The 20,576-nt window shown below is 37.6% G+C and overlaps 1 protein-coding gene across 1 annotated transcript in view; it reads left to right on the top strand.

Moving 5' to 3' along the window:
• The window catches only part of LOC135471045 (trichohyalin-like), a 40,775-nt gene that overhangs the window by 12,345 nt on the left and 7,854 nt on the right, over positions 1-20,576 (top strand). The window contains 28 exon segments of the mRNA XM_064750093.1: positions 769-962; positions 1,398-1,523; positions 1,688-1,766; positions 1,769-1,843; positions 1,998-2,141; positions 2,454-2,585; positions 2,947-3,100; positions 3,323-3,455; positions 3,775-3,949; positions 4,132-4,325; positions 4,794-4,988; positions 5,296-5,419; positions 5,682-5,795; positions 6,156-6,259; positions 8,640-8,812; positions 9,031-9,241; positions 9,912-10,064; positions 10,665-10,811; positions 11,478-11,666; positions 12,121-12,289; positions 13,899-14,059; positions 14,470-14,690; positions 14,955-15,109; positions 15,513-15,643; positions 16,080-16,257; positions 16,429-16,574; positions 17,463-17,616; positions 20,269-20,348. Coding sequence (XP_064606163.1) covers positions 769-962; positions 1,398-1,523; positions 1,688-1,766; positions 1,769-1,843; positions 1,998-2,141; positions 2,454-2,585; positions 2,947-3,100; positions 3,323-3,455; positions 3,775-3,949; positions 4,132-4,325; positions 4,794-4,988; positions 5,296-5,419; positions 5,682-5,795; positions 6,156-6,259; positions 8,640-8,812; positions 9,031-9,241; positions 9,912-10,064; positions 10,665-10,811; positions 11,478-11,666; positions 12,121-12,289; positions 13,899-14,059; positions 14,470-14,690; positions 14,955-15,109; positions 15,513-15,643; positions 16,080-16,257; positions 16,429-16,574; positions 17,463-17,616; positions 20,269-20,348 — 4,211 coding nt within the window.

Here is a 20,576-nt window from a genome sequence, read left to right on the forward strand (position 1 = left end):
CACAGATTATAATTTTTTTACAGTCATGTCGAGCAGTAGGCATACCGGCTGCATGATTGCAGCATGGCTTGATTGACTACAATCAAGTTCTCCGTAATCAGGCGGTGTTTTTGATGAGATCTGGTCCATATTGTCTCAATCTGTGGCATTGTTAGGCCATGTGTGTAACGAGACAGTACCCTGCATTCAGTTACTGCAGTCACAAAGCCACACTTGGGCATGGAATAGTCTTGAAATTAGTTGTGAAAGTATAGCGATTGTTTCCTGCTGTCTGTGTTGTACACACAGAGAAGCCTCACACGCCTGCAGAGAATGTACCGCAATGACATCACAAGGCCAGTGGTGGCTCAGCTGTCTTGGAGTAGATTTTCTGATATTTGATCACGATTCTACTGTTTTTCTTCCGCTTTCAACATTTTACACTATCGGAATCGATTCAGGGAACATAAGAGCATCTATTTGCAGTTTGGAAGGTCCAACACTGGGGTCTTACTTTAAGGGCAAATTTAGTTAGGCGAGCTTCATGAAACCAGCCCCAGTTTCATCCAAACACTTAGTAAATAGTGCTTTAGTCTGGACTGAAGTTAATACCAAGCTTTTAAATAAGTGGGTGTATCATTGAAAGGACTTGGCTGGATAAGAAGTTAGTACCTCCATCAGAAGGCAGTTTTTTGTCATCCCTATCACAGTAAATGGGACTAAATAATGAAAGTATACATCAAAGTAAAAGTCAAACATTTCATGTCATGATTTTATAACTTGTTTCAGATGATCGAGAAGAGAGTCTGAGCATTCTTGAAGAGGCATCTGCCATCAAAACTCTGAGCAGGAAGTTACACCTGGAGAGTCAGTCAGGCAGTGGAGCAGTGACAATTGACGATGTAATCAGCAGTCTGCTCGTTGAGGTTTATGTGCTGCAGGACAGGGAGCTAGCCTTTATACTGCAGGCAATCACAGATAAGGTGTGGCTGATCTAATATAAGTATTTTTTTTTTTTTTTTGTAATATTATATGTTGAAGATCTGAAGTTAATTTCTGATTTTCTGTGTAGTGTACAGTTAAGTAGGTACCAGGCCATACTAATTGGTCTCGATCAATCTGTAAATTAGATTTTAGTTTGAGCTAATTATAAAACAAAGAATACCTGCGTAGTTTAATATTTGTTACATGTAGCTATTTGCAAATGTTAATCTGAGTTTACTTGATGAGGAGAGAAGATTCAGAAAATCTTAGGATGCTATGACTGTATACCAGATAATATCAATCACAAATGTAGAGTTTACATGACATCATACATTATCTATGTGATATCATTTTCTTAAGTGTTGGGTTAACCTTCAATGTGTCTAAAACATTTTCATGATAATTAACAACCTATTCTGTTCTCATTTTTTTAGGATGAAATTGAGCTTGACAAATTGTTAGCTAATGAGATGAATGCACGACGGTGGGAAATGGTGGAGAATGTTGTTAGTGTGATAACAAAATATGAAGGGGAGGGCAGCGATGATGAGCTTTTACAGGTAAAACACGTCATGTATTTGTAGTGTTGAATATTTGAATATTATATATGTAGCTATGCTTCCATTTACTGCTTTAATTAAAGGGTGTAGATACATTAAATTTGTTTCACAAGGAACATTTATGGTTCTTGTGTGTCATTTATTTCATGTCTCTATTTACACAGGCGCTAGATGAAAAATATGACTCGCTGCGAGACAAACTGCTGATGGAGGCACTGATGAAGCAACTTGGAGAGGCTGAGTGCTGAAGTTGAGTGAGCAGGAGAGACAGAGGCGATTGGCCCTGCTCAAGCTCCAGGAGAAGAGGCTGAGAAAAGAAGGTAAGACAATATCCCCAAATATCTGATATGAATAGGCTTTAGTTATATTGGATTACTGGATTGTATTTTATATATGTTTTAGAGGTTTCACTAGTTAAATAGGGTTTGGCCAAGTATGTAAGATACCAATATAATCATTAAAATGTTGTAACAGGTAAAACTGATGAACTGGCTAAGCTACTTGGAGATCATGAGCTGGCAGAAAAAAATCTTCGTGATCTGTTGGGTGAAAGCAGAGCAGAGGCTGAGCGCCATCTCAGAGAAAGGCTAGCTGAACGACAGAGGAGGAAAGCTCTGGGTAAGTACAGGTGAATGAACTTGCCCTGCTTTGGTGACAAGTTGTCCATGATGCTCAAAATGCGCATCACTTAGGAAAGCTTAACAGTAACTTTTTTTTACACCCAGCACTCCAGTTTTCTCCACCTGTACACTGTCTGCCTTACACTGATATTTATTTTTAGAAATGAAGTCAGCCTCAGTCAAATACAGTGTATATATTTCTGTAGTTCTAATGTGTGAGATATACCTGCCAAGGATTAACTCGGGTAATTAAAGCAGTTTATGGATCAAGTGATTGCTAAACTCTTCCACCCCTTTCTACTCTGAACAGGAGAAAATTTAGAGGATGATGATGATGATGTCGAAGATGATATCAAGAAGCAAAGTGAGACAGGAAATATTCTGACTGACCTTAACAAACGTTATGAAGACGAAAGAGATGCCTTAATGGCCGGTTTGAAAGGTATCAGAAAACTACTCATTATTTGTTGCGCTCTAAAGAATAGAAATTAGAAGTTTCTTTTGATTACAAACACACACTGTAGATATTGTAAGTCATTGTTATGCTGGTATTTTGTCCAGTTAAACAAGTTTTAAGGAATAATTCTTACATTAACAAAGAATACTTTTTTAATAATTATTGTGATAGCTGAATCTCTTCATTTTAAATTCTCTCTAATTTTCCCAATAAGTGGACCTCTTGTCTTTTTCGCATTCATAGTACACACAGCTCACTGTTATGAACATTATATCATTATTATAAGTCAGTGTTAATGGCAATGACTTGACTGTGTTGTGAGTCTGATTCTGCTGGTGTTTTGCAGGTCAAGAGAAAGGGTTTTGGGGAGAAAAGGAGAGGCAGGCAGAACTGCTGAGGCTGAGGAAAGAGCGCAGGCAGGCAGAGCAAGAGGGCAGATTTGATGAGGCGGCCCTAGTGCTTGGCTTGGCGGAACGACAGCAGCAACAGTTAGAGGAGAGGTAAAAGTCCAGTTGTCTGTTATGATCAAAATCTTGGTTTGCTTCTTATAGCCAGGATTTGTGTTATGCCTTGTTTACAGGTACACATCCTGATAGTTTGTCTTATATGCCATATATGGCTGTCAGTTTGACAGTACTACTTTCCAGGTACTTGTACGTATAAAACAAGCCTCATTTTGAAATATCATATATAAGCGTAAAAAAATTTGTGATTGTTTGTAGGCTAAAAAATGATCGAAAGCGACAAGAAATGCTTGCAAAGAGTCGTCTAGAGGAGTTGCGGAAAAGAAAAGAAAAGCACAAGAACAATGGCAAGGAAGAGGTGGTCAAGACCGGGGACCGAGCTGCTCTGCAGGTGTGTGACAGTTGGAATCCCTTATTTATAACAAACATACATCGGGTTTTTTTTTTCTTCTTCTTTCTGGAGATGGTAGGAAACCTGGATTCTAGTTACCACTTTCTGTTTTCACAGCAGTTCATATTATCCTTCAGTTCTTTCCATATAGCTCATGTGCTGTCTTTGTGTATAAAGATGTGAGTTACGTGTATAGGTAGTTTACTGTACTGTTTATGTTGTGGAATGAAGATAAGTTTTGGGTGACTGATTTTCACTGGTTCTTGTATTATCAATGTGTTTAACATATTGAAGTTAGTAACTTGTGGTTGTTGAGCAGGAAGCTGTGCTGACTCTGCTGGAGAGGCGCCATGCCTATGAACAGGAGCTGCTGTATAAGATGCTGTCAGACAAGAGAAATGAAGGACTTGGGAAAGAGGCCAAACTAATGTCAGGGGTGCAGAGGGATGACAGACTAGCAGACCTGATGGGGAAACTTCAACAGGTCCCAAGTGGTATGGCATACATGTAGTTCCTTCTGAAAGCATTTTTATATCCCAAAATTTAGGTGCAATACAGTAGTTTTTAATTTCATTATTCTGTTAATAATATTTGCAACAGTTTGACTGTCTGCCATCCTTTTCTATTTTACTTTCATGAAGACGTATATTACATGCCCTTTTTGCCTGCCTTTTAGGTAAGATAAAGGAACGACTTGATATACTGCGGCAGGGTGTTGTTGTGAAGATGGAGTCTCGCCAACTTGCTCTGTGCCAGTCCACTGACCAATCAGATGTCCAGGATACAGATGTCTGTGTGTCCTTGATGGCAGACCTCCAGGAAGAACAGTCCGTGGAGGCAGAGAGGCTGATAAGCTCTCTTCAAGACATGGTACTGTGCAGTTAAAAACATGATTGTTTGCCTTTTTTGTTTATGTAAGTAAATATATGTATTGCTGCCATTAATCTCTAATAGATGTGATTAAGAGCAGTGCTCTTAAATGGTAGATTGGGAAATATGTACCTTGTAAGGATTACCTGAGATGGCCTGGTGTCTGTCCACAATTTTCATTTTAGCTTTAGGATAGGTATGGTTCAACTAACTGAATTTACTAAACTACACTCGTAGGTCATCTACAGTTTGTATAATACTTGTATTTTCTTCAGGTAAGGTGACCTGCTGTATACCTGAAACATGTAATTGTTATTTTCTTTGGCATATAGCACTTTCTTCAGTCAAGTTTTAATGGTGACAAGGATGAACTTCAACAACGAGGTTTTTAAATTTTTTTAAATTTGTTATATGAGAAGTCATTCTGCTTATTAGATTTAACTTTTGTTTTCTGACCTGTACCAACAGGATGATGACCAGTTAGTTGCTCTACAAGAAAAAATCTTGGCCTCCAAAAAGAATGAGGATGTAGAGTGTGTAGTTACAGTGGTCTTTGCCCCAGAGCCACACAAGAAGACAAAGGAAGGAGAGTTACTGAGAGCCCTAGAGGAGAAATATGATGCCCTCAGAGATAAACTGTTGATTGAGTCCCTCATGAAACAGGTCATACAAATTTGTGTTGTAATATATGTAATAATCACCTACATTCTTATTTCATCTCGTTTAGTTCAGAATGCATTTGCACACTGACAAGAGAACTATAACACATGTTATCCGTGCATTTTACCTCCCCAGTATTACCTAACTACCTCAACCAAGCTTTCTTCCATAAAGGGGTGCAAGCCTACAAACTTTCCTCCTGATTCAGTACAAAATCTTCCATGTCATTGCTTGACTGATTCGTCGTATTCCCCTACTTGTCCCACTTCAATAATAGTAATGGAGACAATGCTTTACTGTCCACCTACAGGCTGGGGAAGCAAACTGGCAGAAGCTGTCAGAACAAGAGAGACAAAGACGACTCATAGAACTGAAAATGAAGGAACGAAAACTCAGGCAGGAAAACAAAATGGATGAACTAAGCAAAATATTGGGTGACTATCTGAACTTTCAGACTGAACTTCCTGGAGCCTGTTGTGTGAATAATTATTAAGTGCAATGAAATGGTGCATGATGCCTATACATGAATTTTAAAGTATGTGAGTACATCGGACATAATCAAGGTTGCTTTGTGATTGGCTCTTGGTTTTGTTTTTACATGGTCAGTCTTATATATCCATGAATATGGATTGTATGGCAATAAAAAACAATTTCTGTTTTATTGTACTTGTCATGCATGTTATTTTATTCTCTTAGGCAATGACATTAAGAATAAGGAAGCTTTGGAAAAACTGCTTGGTGAATCAAAAGAAGACCAAAGAATAAAGCTGCAAGAGAAGTTAGAAAAACGCAGACAGAGGCTAGCTGAAGGTAAAATGTTTAACATGTGTATATAACAGATAATATGTATTGTGTAGTTGTTGTGTTTGGACTTTTTATTTATAGTACATCCTTAAAAGTTGTTTGTAAAGTTCCTGAAATTAATATTAAAGCAAGTTATATCATAACGTTTGGATACTTCAGAATGTTTTAACACTCCAAGTAGTACATTTATGAGTTACAAGTGATATTAAAGGGAAAGGCAATAATTTGAGCTATCATTGGTAAATACAGAAACTTTGATTTGATTATGGATTTTGAATATGGATTTTTTGCCCCAAAACACTAGTGTAAGCTTTTTCTAAGTCACGCTGACAAATGTCCACAATGCTTAATGTGTATGGTCATCAGGGTTGTCCGAAGAGCAGTGTGATGACTTGGAGAAGGCTGAGGATGAAGAAGAGGCGAAGAAACCTCGGAATGTTCTCCTGGATCTTCAGCACAGGTTTGATCAGGTGAGCTTGGCGTGCTCAGGTGAAACACACCTGAATGCAGTGTAGACAAGACAGACTTCCAACTTGTCTGAATTTTGAAATAATGGTCATGTGGCATTTGAATTACCAAAAGTAATGAGGGGAGATTAGTACAATACTTGCAGTCTGAGATGACCTATATGATGAAAATTATCATTAAATCATTTTTGTTTAGCAACAATAAAGCAAGAGTTGATGTGACTTGTAAAACAAATTATCTATATGGCTCAGAACACACAGGAGCAGGTTGTCATGCAGGGCTAGGATTAAATTGCTGGTCTTTCAATAGCTTTAGACTCCCAAGGTGTTGATTCAGTCCAGGTCTCAAGCAAGAGCTGTGTTCAGTTCACCAATTTATGGCTTCATGCATTTACACGTCAATCAGTACATCTAATGTTTGATTCACGTATAGGGGACACAAACTTTCTCCTGCTCATTAGGAATTAGTATGCATCTAAGCCGGCAAATTTGCCATTTTCCATTCGCATGACCACCAGATTTGCCATTTTCCATTTACATGGTCACCATATTTACCATTTGCCATTTACATGGTCACCAGATTTACCATTTTCCATTTACATGGTCACCAGATTTACCATTTTCCATTTACATGGCCATTAAATTTGCCACTTTGCATTTACATGACCGCCAAAATTGGCAGATCAGAAAAAAACCACTGTAAAAGACCCAGCTTAGTTTAGGTCACTTTTTTTCACTAGCATAAACATCTGAGCCAGACCGGAGCTGGCCTCGACCCACCAATTTTTCCTAGTGTAACCGAGGCTAGGGACTTCTCAATATTTACCTGAACTGTTCTCAGAGCTCCTTGGTGGTCCACAGCACTTGTAGTAGGGCTGTTTATGTGCTCTGACATGAAGTTTGTTGGTGTTCATTTGTCTTCCACCAATATGATTTACATGTTGAGCTCACACTGGATGAACATCTTTGTGTCACACTGGAAAAATAATCAAATTACTTGCCAAGGGCTGAAGGTTACTCCAGGCAATCTGGTTACCATGAACTGTGAAGCTGACCATTGTTACCTACCCTAATTCTTCAACTTTTTCAACCACAAACAAATCATTCTCATTCTCAGTGTCATTTTCACAATAAATGCATGCATAAATTCCACGGAAAATAGTGCTTTAATGGTTGAAAAGCTTGAAGGTTTACAGTATGTAACCTGTTTGAATCACTCAAACAGTCAGTATGTTGCCTGTGCAAGTAGCCACTGAACAACGTGATCGTATGGTGGGGAATAACTCTCCAGTAAAATGCTTACCTGCACATAAAACATGAACACACCGGTTTTGTACATCATGAATGATGTATGTTCATGATGTAGCAGTAGAACATGAGATTTGTAATACATGTTGTTACATGTCACCTTCACTGCTAAAGTCTTGTGGGTCATGAAATAATTGTCACATGTATATGTGAGCTTGTACATTTCTGTGATTTATGCAAGTCTTTTCAAAGGGTAAGTCATGTTTCTGTTTTTTTTCCTATGGGAGTAGATACAAACCTCTTTGCTGCTGATGGGTGCTTGTTCTTTGTTCTTGGGTAATGCATGCTCTAAGCCTTATACATTTACACTGTTACAAAACTAACTACAATTTTAGAAAAATTTGTTCTCTTCTGCTTCTTGTGTAAGTTTCTTCCTTACTATAAAATTTTAGTTATTGTATCTGCATGTTGACATATGGTACAAAAAAGCACAGGAATTAAATAGGTTTCTCTCTTTGTTTTCTTGTCTTCTCTTGTTTTCTGATCTCTGTTTTCTGTAAAGGTGTGGTGTTTTTTTTTTAGTTTTTTTTTTTCAAAACTTGAGTTATAGTTTAGAGTGATAGTATGATAGTAAGGTGTGGTGTTTTTTTTTTTTCAAAACTTGAGTTATAGTATAGAGTGATAGTATGCCTCCTAGTCTCTACATATCTTCATTACCTGAGCATATATGAATCGTCTTTTATTATTTTTATATGGGGTCTTCTATATGGTGATTAGCAATATCAACTTTGCTTGTAGTTTTGTCCTGTTATTTTCCTCTTTGCAAAGTTGACTGTAATTTAGTTCAGAACAGGCTCATATTTACAAAAATTGTCTTTGGGACGGTATTGTCTGGAATTCGGTTCATTGTCGTATCAGACTTAATATGTAAACCAGTTATAGAAAAGAGTGGATGAAACAAAGCAGTAGAAGACAGGTTGCATCTACAATGCATATTAATTCTGTAAAATAAAAACCAGTATATATAATGACATGGGATGCTGATCTTTTAAGGCTAGATTTAAGACTTAAATTATAAGCTTATACATGTATCAGGAAATATTTCATTACTTTTGACTATGTTTCCATAACTCAGGAAAAAGCAGAGTTGTTGGAGCGACTGCAGGCTAGTGACAGTAAATACGCACAGGAGCGGCAGCGACAGATGGAACTGGTCAGACTGAAGAGAGAACAGAGAAAGGTTCATCAGGAGGAAAAGTTTGAGTCTGCTGCTCTTGTCCTGGGGCTTGCAAGAGAGGCAGAGGAAAGGTAAACAAGTACCCTGTGCTCCTCTCCCCCCACCCCCACACCTCTTCCTGAATTCATTGGGATAGTGACTTTTGGTTATAGCCGTTGTAGGGAAGCAAATGTTCCAGCATAAATATTGATAGACTTGCATTCCAGTTAGATGGCTATTTTGACAAATCAAAGGAAAAGTGTTTAGGAACACTGTAACATAGGGATACTTTTTCTTTTCTTTTTACCAGAGTTGAGAAGAATTTACATGCAGATCGTGAACGCCAGCGGAGATTAGCCAAAGATAGACTGGAGGCAAGGCGAAACAGAAAGAATGATATTCACATTCCGTCATATGAACTCTCTACTCTTGGAGGTTCAAACGATGTGGTCTTCCTTCAAGAATGTGTGTTCAAGGAGATTGAGGCTAGACATCAGGCTGAAAGAGAATACCTGATTGAGGTAAACACAGTCTTCTCATAAAAAGACAACCCCAAATCTATTAAAATCTTGAACTCGTTGAACAGTTATATGTACAAGCTGTCTGCTGGTAAGAAGCCATCTCAAGATATGCGTACGTTTTACACAACCACATCACTTTTGGGTCTCCTGTATTTCTCACTTTGCATAATGAATCATTATCGGATGCCTATTACAGTTATTGCCTGTATATGACATATGGGTATCCTGAAATAATTGTTCCATACATTTTTAGGATGCTTTAGCTGTGTATTGTTTTCATTTTCACACACATTTGTATTTGCATAGAATTGTCAGTCAACACTGGGTTGATCTACCCTGAGGCCCTCAGGGCACACACAATTTGAAACAATATGTTACATTATATATTCGTTGGAAACATGGTAATTTGGATTATGTAAACCACTTGCAACAAGATTTTGAAAACAATACATATATAGTGGCAAATTAAATCAACACAAAGTACTTAAACAGTGAAATAATAATAAAAGCAAGTGTGATTTTTGCCAGTACGAGACTTCATGAACTTCTTTATATTATCTGATTTTTCATGGAATAATTAATACCGCTCCTCAGAGGGATATTTCAGTGGTTTATGTGGTATAGGATGGTGATAATATGAAAACATTGTTTTTGTGTTATTACTTGCCAGCTTTTACAAGAGTGTGAAAAGGAACATCTTAGACCATTGTCTGAATTTGAGATTAACCAACGGAAGAGCCAGCTCCAGCTTTTGTACAAGAACTGGAAGGGGACTAGTGATGGACATGTTAAGGACAAAGATACTCTACAGAACATTTTATTGGTTTGTATTAGTTCGCATATTTGACAGATCCTAGTGTAGTGCTTCAGTATTTGTGAGACATCTATTTTATATTAAAACATATCCAAGACCTGTCAGGTTTGAAGTAGTAGTTGGATAGTAAGATATCATTTGAAAATAATTCTTAATTTCTGGCATGATTCCATTCTATTACAGTTTAGTAGTTGTTATCTTAGTACACTGCTTCTACAGGGATGCATCTATACCAGGGCAGGGGGGCCCAGGCCAGGGCGGAGTAAAGACCCAGGGGCCTCTCACCAATGCAGTCACTGTCAGTTCAAGTCCAACTCATGATGGCTTCCTCTCTGGGCGTATGTGGGAAGTTCTGCGGATTGCCCCATGTTTCCCCCGGGTCCTGCCTGGTTTCCTCCCACCATAATGCTGGCCGCTGTCTTATAAGTGAAATATTCTTGAGTACCAATCAAATAAATAACTAAAATAACTAAATACCAGGACAGGTGTAGCCGTTGTTTTATACCCTGATAAAGCTTTTATGCAAGAGCTGAACAAGTCATGATCTGCAGGATGCTTGGGGAGTTTGGGCAACAGGTGTTTTAATTCTTTGCTTTCTGATAATTTAAGAGTGCTGTTGGTGTACATCTCGCGAGTAGACAAGAAGACAATAAGGACTCCACTTCTCCGGATGGACCCCAGGTGGCACTGTTGGCAGATCTGCAGCAGTTGCAGGATGATGAACTTAGAATTCTTGTATCCAGTATGGCTCAAAAGGTAATGTATGTGTACAATTTCAAGTGCACTCTTCAGACTATGAAATTCTTTGACACACTTTCAGCGGGTGTTGTAGACAAATAACAATCGACAAAGTTTGTACAGCTGTCTTCATTTGCACATTCTAATGCTGGGTTAAACATCTTGGCTTCTGACAATAAAGTGTGTATAGCTGTACATCACACATGCATTTTCCATGGGCTCTCAGTTTTCCTGCATCCATGAAACCGACAGTCTGACAGTAGAATACATCAAAGTTCTATCAAAATTCAGAACTTTTAATGACATCAACTGTTCAAACAATGGCGAGCTTCTAAAGCATTTATTTTAAACTTCATGTAAGTCAAATGCTTATCAAATTTTAGAAGGATCCGTCTGTTGGTTTTGAAACGATGCGTCAAGGTTTTGCCTAAAATGCAGTATGGCCTCTAGACTTATGACCTGTAAACTACAAGTCCTAAAAGATAACATCCGTAAGAATTTTGGCGCCAAATTTCAAATAGCAGTGATTTGCAGTTTAGAAAACGACAGAAAGTACTTTCCAAAAAGAACATTTTTTAATTTATCTGAGTGAAAACAAGAGGATCACAACTTTCAGCTTGGAAGCCTAATAAAGATTTGAAACTGTGCCACGATAAGCATCTAAGAGGTTCTTCTTGTTTCAAGGATCCAGAAAGCCTGAGGGAAATAAAAGCTGTCCAGTCAGTGAAGAGATCAGATGGTCACCCTAGCAACTTAGCAGCAGTATTGCTGTCCATGACAGTGGAACAGGCTGAAAATGACTTGAGCGATGATGCACTTCTGCAAGCTTTGGATATGAAATATGGTACATTTAAAGACAAGCTGTTTATGGAGGTGTGTAAATGATCTTTGAACTTTGTTATATCATCTTGTTATATCTTTGTTATTTCACATCTGTGAAATAAATTTTCATGTGAAACACTATTAGAGCTGACAGTAGTGTTCATTTTCTTTTGCCATGGAATCTTTTGTTAGTGATCATGTCAAGCTGGGTATCATAAAATGATCTGGAAATGGAGAAGCCTTTGGTAGGTCAGCAAATATAATATATAATATAACTGCCACCCGTTTACATAGAAAACTGAGATGTCCTAAGTATACAGCCTGGCAATACTAGTATATCACAGGTGTCAAAATTACTAAATGTGATTTAATGGCTCAGTATATCTCCACGGGGATGGAAACCTGTTGAGTACTAGCAAGTGTATGTCAAGCTCTGTCCCTTATTTGACAGGCAACCTGTTGAGTACTAGCAAGTGTATGTCAAGCTCTGTCCCTTATTTGACAGGCTGCTAAACAAAAGATGGGCGAAGAGTGGTGGGAGTCTGCCTCAGAAGAGGACAGAATGAGACAGGTTGCTGAACTAAGGCTACTAGATCAGCAGCTACGTGAAGAAGGTAGAGAGCATGAAGCCAGTGATCTGCTTGAAAACTTGCTCAGTAAGGCAGGTCTTGAAGGTGGGTACTGAGATAGGTAGGTGTGGGTTGTAGGTGTTTGGAGTTTGGTGAAATACATGCACATGTATAGACATAATTTGTACTAATTTTGTCATCAATGCCTAACAAATTATGTCATTCCTATGTATATTGTTCACATATTTTCTGTATATCGTTGTGAAAGTGAACATAAAGGCAGCCACCAAAGCTGAATTAATTAATAAAGTAGTATTACAGAAACGTTCTGAAAATATTTCAAAAATTCTACACCGCTTATCAACAAAATAAATAGCAAACAATTGTCAGTACCTGGTCAATCATTTGGTGACACCATTTTGCTATGTTATAGCAATCTAGAGTGACGTCACAAAACCTTGGAGCTCTCTCGTACCGATTGTATAAACAATGTGACAATGAGAAAATAGGAACAAAAATGCCTGATACACAGCCAAAGAATGTCAACTCTGTTCTGTGTTCAAAGGAATGATGTTTGTTTTAGTTTGGCGCTTGGTCAGGGTGATGATCGTGGACACAAGCGTTGTGTTTTAGCGGCCTTGCTAGTCTTCGTTCTACATGGGTGTAAGCATTTGGTCTAGCTGGCTGTACTGACTTCAGGAAATGTGCCAAACGTAACAGGATCTTCTGATTTATAACAGACTCTTTCAATCAGATTTTGGGAAGATACTTTTGCAATAAATCTGACTTTGCTAAGAAAAAATAATGCAACGTCACAACATATTTCTTCAAACAGTGACTCTCCAGAGACGATTTTCTTGCCAGCTCACCCTGACAAGTTGCTGCAGTCTCCTGCCCAACATGTACGCATTGCGACACGGGCAGCTGTTCTCAGTTCCCTGTTCATAAATGTGTGGTCCAAAATGCATAAGTTTAAACTAACCACAAAATCCTGTTTATTGCAAGGATATCTGTCTATCCATTATAAGAAACCACACTGGCAATCGAGAGGCAATAGGCTTTTTGACATGACAACCAATTATCACATGACGCTTTCAGCACTAGTGATTGGCCAAGTTCAACATGACTACTCAAAGTGAATCATCCGCCAGTGCCATATCTCCATTGCTGAACCTTATGTGCTCGGCTTTCAAAACTTTTTCAAAAATTTTTTACATAGTTTTCTGTGTTAACTGTGTCCTAAATCATTTTTTCTGTGTATATATAGTGGCAGACTTTATGTTCACTTTAATTTACTTGAGTATTTTAATTAATTTTCTTGTAAAGAATTCTGATCAATTTCTTAATCTTAGAGCTAATTTATATATAAGGATATAAGGATATATATATCCTTATATATCCTTAGAATGGCTCAGCCCTTCTAAGCTGGCATCAGCATAAATGCACACAGCAGGCCCTGAACAATGGGATCACATGTTTCAGTCCAGCTCCAGCATGTTCACCTTTGGCTTTACAGGAGGAGGTTTGTCACCTCCCTGGTGGAAAGAGGTGGATACAGTCAGGTCTTTCCCATTTCCCCCACTCAAATACCAGGCTGCTATCAAAACTGGTATCATTTAGATGAATAACCTTATTGTAATCAGCCCAATCATTATAGGGTTCATGAAAGACCCCAACATGGACATTTAGTGTTTTCTATTACTTTGTAATTTAGACCTGAAGGAGAAACTTGGAGAGATGAAGACACATGATGAGGAAATTAAAGCTGAACAGGAAAGACTGCGACAAGAAAGACTTGATGCAGGAATGTCCCTGGATGATGTCCTGCAGTTGGAAGAATCTCAGGAAGAACTGGACGGTGAAGCTAAAAGAAAGGTATCAGTTCTGACATCTGAAATTTTGTCTTCTCAAATCCTTCTCATACATGTAGATTTATAGGTACATGTACGCATAATGAAATAGATGGTGGAATTTTGCAACTCTACACACCTGTTTATATAGTAATGGTATATTACAATAAAAATATCAAGTATGGTACAGAAAACAGCAAATTACACAAATATGCTGTGTTTTTGAGGATCAAGGCCAGTATTTCAAACATTTTAAAACCATAAGGTTAAATGAATCTATGTTTTACAATGTGATAGTTATTATTTACATTGTATTACCCTGGATCCAAGAAATAATCATGTTAAATACATTTAAAAATTTGACTTTTAATTTATGTTTTCTGTGGACATTACCTGAGATTTTTTGTTTTGTGACATGAAGAACTGTATTTGTAGAACATACTAGATCTGCTGTCCCATAGTTATGAAGACGAAAAAGCTGCTCTTCTAGCATCTCTTGAAAGTCAAGAGAACCGGCTTGCTAAGGAACGACAACGTCAGCTTGAGATGGCAAAGCTTCGCAGAGATATACGCCGCCTTCAACAAGAGGAGAAGCTTGATAGTGTTGCTATCCTGTTAGACGTGGCGCAAAAACAGGAGAATAAACTTAAAAACAGGTGAGCACATCACAGTATAGAAGGCCTATGCATAAAAAAGATGACACATTTAGGCCTTTCATACGATTTGGCAAAATGTTATGATATTAGTCAGACTTAAGGGAAAGGTTAAGTTACTTGCCTGGCATGTCTCTCTGTAAACTTCACATTGTAATGGTCTGATGTCTTTTTTTCAATTTTGGTCACTTTCTCCTGCTTTGTCTGTGTATACACGTTGTGTGTATTAAACTTCTGTACCTATATGTAATAGTAATTGCATTTCAGCCTGGAGGAGCAGCGTAGCCGCCAGAGAGCACTTGCTCAGGACCGCCTGGCTGCCCGCAGGCAGAAGAAACAGGGCATCGCTGAGACCAGTGTGATCTCAGTGGAGGACAAGCTCAGAGAGCAGAACCATGACAATCTCCTTGAGGATAGTAAAGGTGTGTTCATGTACTATTGCTCCCTGTACTTCAGAGTTTCCTTTTTCAAATATGTTTGATAGCTACATGTAATTTGAGACAGTATATATTTCAGAGTTTTTCATTTCAATTTTTTTTTACCAGCATACCAACATGATATTGAAATAAAGCAGTACTGTTAAAAATTGAAAGGGAAAATTTAAAGACGCTGAATATATTGTGCTACAGTGAAGTAATCATTGATGTAGCAAAATATGTAAAAGTGAGTTTTTTTATGTAATTTTTTTTATATGATTATTAATATTTTATTTTATTTACCATTTCTGTTCAAACAAAACTGTAGTAATTTAATGACAGCTGAGTTTCAGTTTGAGTAAACCTGTCTCCGTTTCCATGTTTGCATGACTTGTGATTTCCATTCCAGCCACTGTTGAAGGGATCTTGCAGGCAGTAGAGACAAAACAGATGGAAGAGCGTGAAATGTTGCTCCAGTTATTACAAGCTGTGTGTGATGACGAGGCATTGAGAACAAAAGTGGAGTCACAGACACCACAAGTAAATAACACATTCCTGAATATATACTGATACTTCAGATGTAATCTGTACCAGTGCTGTTTTCATTGCCAAATTGCTGGTACTGCTCTTCTTGGATGTGCATGTTCCTTGTCTTGAATACTAGTTCTCATCGAAATTTAAAATCCCAGACACAGACTGAAGATGTATGATTGTACATAATGGAATCTGATTTTTGAAGGTTTTCACTTAAAAAAATTCCTAGTAACCCCAGGTCTGTCTTTCTAACTGAGACTTTATTTTCTTTTCTTAGGACAATGCCCATTTGTATTGCTATGAAGAAAAGCTGTCATTTTTAGGATAGTATCTCAGTCACTGTTTTTGACTGTAAATAAGCTTGAATACAAAATCTGAGAGTGGATTTATTCAGTGCTGATGATCACCATTCAGTTTCTTTCATTGGTACATGTTCTCCTAGGATATTAGGCAGGAGTTAAAAGCTCAACAGGAAAAACGAACCAAATGGTTGATGGTGGTCCAGCAAACTAAACCTGATGAGGATAGGATGGATGATGACAAGTACATCCACCAGGTGGCCATGAGCAGAGCTGAGCAGTTCCCATTGTGGAAAATGTCTCTGGCATTGCTATGTGAAGGTCAGTCAAAATAAGATGAAATTGTTACTACAGTCAGAAGAAAAACCATGAATTGTTGGAGCTGTTTTTGTTTTCCTCACAGCTGTTGTGAGTCAGTAAATACAGAATTAATAGTCGGCCCAGAAAATAATAAAACATGTGCGACATTTACCTGATACCTCTTTGTTACAGATCTTGTGAGAGAGAAGCTGCAGAATTCCTCAAGTACCAAGAAGGAAGAGGTTTGGGAGGAGGTTACCCTTGACCTCTTGGCTGATCTCCAGGTGAAGCAGATCTCAGAAACTGAGGCTGTACAAGCAGCTCTCTTATCAGTACAGGTGAGTCAGACTTTTCCCAAGGATCAGAGTAAAGAGGCCAGTGCTCTCCAAACTCCCACTTCTCTGCTGTTCTAAGAACCTGTGTAGTACCATGAGATTAACTGGGAGTGAAAGTCCTTGATGGTCTAACATAAAGTGTATTGCAGACGATTACCAAGGAATTAAAAATATGTGTTGCAAGTGGAAAAGTATTTGAATCAGTTGCCACAGGCTTATTTAATACCACTTGTGATGATGTGGCATTGTCAAAACACCAATCACACTCATGCGGTCAGAATTTAGGAGTCTATGATGCCAAAGTGATGTTTTTTTGACAAAGTGTAATAAAATTTGGAGGTGCCCTGCAGGAATGACGGTACTTGCATGTTCAGCAAGTTTGACATTCCCTGAGAAAACAGCTATAACAGAAGTGATCTGATAACGGAAAAAGCTATAATCTCAAATATCTTGCTTATTCCTGATCTTAAATAAGGATTAAATTATTTCATATTGCAAGGTCTTCAGCGAGATGACCACAGAAAAAAATTGATAACATCCAATATTATTTAAAGGTACATAAAATCATGAAAAGTAAAAGGTATATATAATTTTATAGCATTGCAAAACCACAGGGGAGTGGATAAAATGCAACCAGATATCATATATGTGTCTGAAATTATGAATATTTTCATGGTACAGTGTCATCTTTTTAACGACCTGGGCTCAGTTTTAGGTCATCATTTCTGGAGCTGTTAAAAACGAGTGAATGACCAAACATTTTAACCCCTGGTACATGTATGAGCAATAATTAAGAAGGTAAAACTATAATAATATGCACTGTAATTATGTAGGAGGTGCCTGTTGTCACAGCATGCTTTATGTGGAATGTTTATATCCCATGTGTACCAGGATGAGGCAACACTCAACCGTGTGAAGCAAGCCCAGAGGAGGGCGTGTCGTGAAGGCTGGTACATCACCCTGGCTGAGGTGATCTTCAGCGTTCTGGGCAAAGGTGAGGAGGAGACCCAGTTCCAGGAATCCCTCCAGACCGCTCGCTCCAAAGGTCAGCCTTTTATCCTTGTTGTGTGGTGATTGTGTGGGTGTAACCGTAGACTGAAGTCAGCCATCTGATAATTTAACATAGGATGAGAATGGGGATAGAACAGCCATGGAAAAAGTTGTCCCATTCATGGATTGTCATCTACAGAGGTCATTAAGTTTGAAAATATTTGATAAAAAAAAGGTATGAAAAAAGGCATGAATTTTAGTTTTGAAATTTCTGGGGCAACACAAGTATTGTGTTGGCCATTTTGCGCTAACATTAAAAACTGATGCCCTTTCACTATCTGTTTTCTTAAAATCTTTCAAGAGCTTTTAGTTATCAGAGTGTTAGATGTTGCATTGTATAAAGTATCTACACTTAGGTCTTTTTATTACATGATGTGCACTGTCCTTGAAAGTCCTTGAAAAATACAATTTCATTTTCAAGTACTTTAAAAGTCCTTAAAAAAGACAAATAATCCTGGAAACTCCTTGAAAATCTTAGTTTGTCCCGAACTGAAATATTGTCTGCTGACCGCCGAGTCTGTATATCAGGAGCTCGCTGATAATTCTCCCATAATCAGGGCCTCCGCTGGCACTCGACATTGTCGCAAATTTAGAACAATTTTTGAAATGGCGATAAAATTTGAAAAATGCGAATGTTTTTAGCAACAGATTTATTTAGTTAAGTAAAAATACAAACGTTATACAAAATCTAGCGTAGGAGTTTTCTGGGGTTTTAGCAGATTTTCGCAATTTTTCTTATGAAAATAATCCACTTACATGTACTTTCATTTCCAACGGCCGCATCACGGCGAAACAACAACAATACCGTTGTATGGCGATTACTTGACAGAAATCTGCAAAGGGGGGTTCAGCATTGTTGCAAATTGATTTACATTAAATAAAGCTTGAAATCATTCTTGTTAAATAGCGAATGAGAATCATGGCATTTTGGGGGATGCCTTTCATCGCCAATTGTAAAAAAAAAAAAAAAAAAAATATCAAGGGAAATAACTCAAGGTAGAGTTACACCTGTAAATGAAGTTATCTCCCATGAAAAATTTAAACTTTTCCACTTATAAACTATTTTTTTGGATCCGAAGTGAATTAGATGTTTCAGAATATGTGCCGTTACATAAATGTGTATGCTGTCTGGTTTTCTCCTGTCCGACCGTGTTACTCCAATGTACTGATCATAATGTTGCATTTAAATAAACTGAATTTACAAATTAATTTCGTAACAAATTTTTATAATAGAGAAAATTTCTTTTTTTAAACTTTTGATAAACTCCAGATATAGCTGGAAGAGACCAAACTGATTCTAGCAGATACACCAGGGCAGAAAAGAATGAATACAGAAGGAGACCTACAAGAATCATGGCCGCCAAGGAAGGATGGTTAAAGAAAAATAGTATTTACTACAAAATCTGATGAATGGCTAAAGTGATAGGCTTAAAACAATACTGACCCAGAGGAAGCCCTGCATAGTGATATATGGTGAATATGATATATTTACTGCGCCAGTGCCGGGTCAAAGAATGTGTCACATTGCAAGATATTTATTACAAAAGCAAGCGTACTATTCAATATACATGCATGCAAATTAAAGCATCTATAATTCAGACTTAAAATATAGTCTATAATTTGTACCATAGTGTGTTTAAACTAGTCATGAAAATGTCAAAAAAACTCCTGGAAAACTCCTTGAATTTCATTTTCATATACCTGTACGAACCCTGTATTATTATTATTGATAGTAGCAGTAGTAGTATTATATTTAAGTACATTTCCTCTATTATACTTGAGATTAAAAGATCTGTGAAATGCTTGGTCCTATTTAAGAAATAATGGCTTCATTGACTGTGTATACGGTGTGATAACTTCGGTTATAAAAGAATTGTCCCTTGTTTTTGGACATTTTCATATGTTAAGATGACGTGTGCAGTACCAGCCTACAGTACCCTCCAATTAATATCTCTGGTCAGAACAGCCCTGTTGAATGCTATGGTGTTACCCTTCTACAATAGTGGTTCAGTAGTGTGAGAAAATTCACCGCATATATATATATTTGCAGTCAATGTAGTACAGATTTGACAAATGTGAATTCTTAATGCCTGGTATGGAGTCAGGATGTGACATAAGATATAAAAGAATGGGATGTAAAAATAGGCTTTAAACTACAAATTTGCCCTAAGCCCAGTCTGGAAAGTAAATACTGTCAACCTGGCAGTCAGTCTGGAAAGTAAATACTGTTAACAGTGACAGCTGCCAAAATATCTTTGTTGAGGAAGAGACTGGATTGTGGACGCTAAGTTGGTCCTGTATTTCCGAATGTTCCCAACCATTGACTAAAAAATATGCATAAAATAGAGGGGTTATTAAGAAATACCAATATTTTTTTGGCATACCTTTTCATTTTTCTTAAACCATACTTTTCATTTAATAGTACCTTTTCATGTATCCTCTAATCAACATGTTTATAATTTTGACAAATTTAAACGTCCCTTGAAAAAGGGTTTAAGAAAACTATCCAAGATTTTGACAGTTTTAAAGGTGACCAAACATTCAGGTCATGAAAGTCACAACTATGTTTTAATAAGTTCTTGATTTCCAGACCAATTTACTTTCTAATGGAACATTTGACCATCACAGTTTTGTTTTCCCATTCCAGCCGAAGCAGAAGGACTGAGTACAGAAGAAACTGAATCTATTCTTAAAAACCTCCGAGCTCAACATGAAGCTCAGATTCAAGTAAGTTTAGAAAAATCAATCTGTCATTTTGTGAATGAGATATCTATTTTCAGTATAAATTTTGCATCTATATCCATCCATGGTGTGTAAAAGTTCGTAGAGCTGAGATCGACAGTATAGCTATACTAATACAGACATGTGTAGCATATGTGGTGCCATAAAATCTGCTCTCTTCATAAGGATCTAATCTTTAAATCCTTCTTGGGATCAAAGTGGTTGGTGTGCCAG

The sequence above is a fragment of the Liolophura sinensis genome, chromosome 7, assembly GCF_032854445.1.
Source record: "Liolophura sinensis isolate JHLJ2023 chromosome 7, CUHK_Ljap_v2, whole genome shotgun sequence".
NCBI classification, from domain to species: domain Eukaryota; kingdom Metazoa; phylum Mollusca; class Polyplacophora; order Chitonida; family Chitonidae; genus Liolophura; species Liolophura sinensis.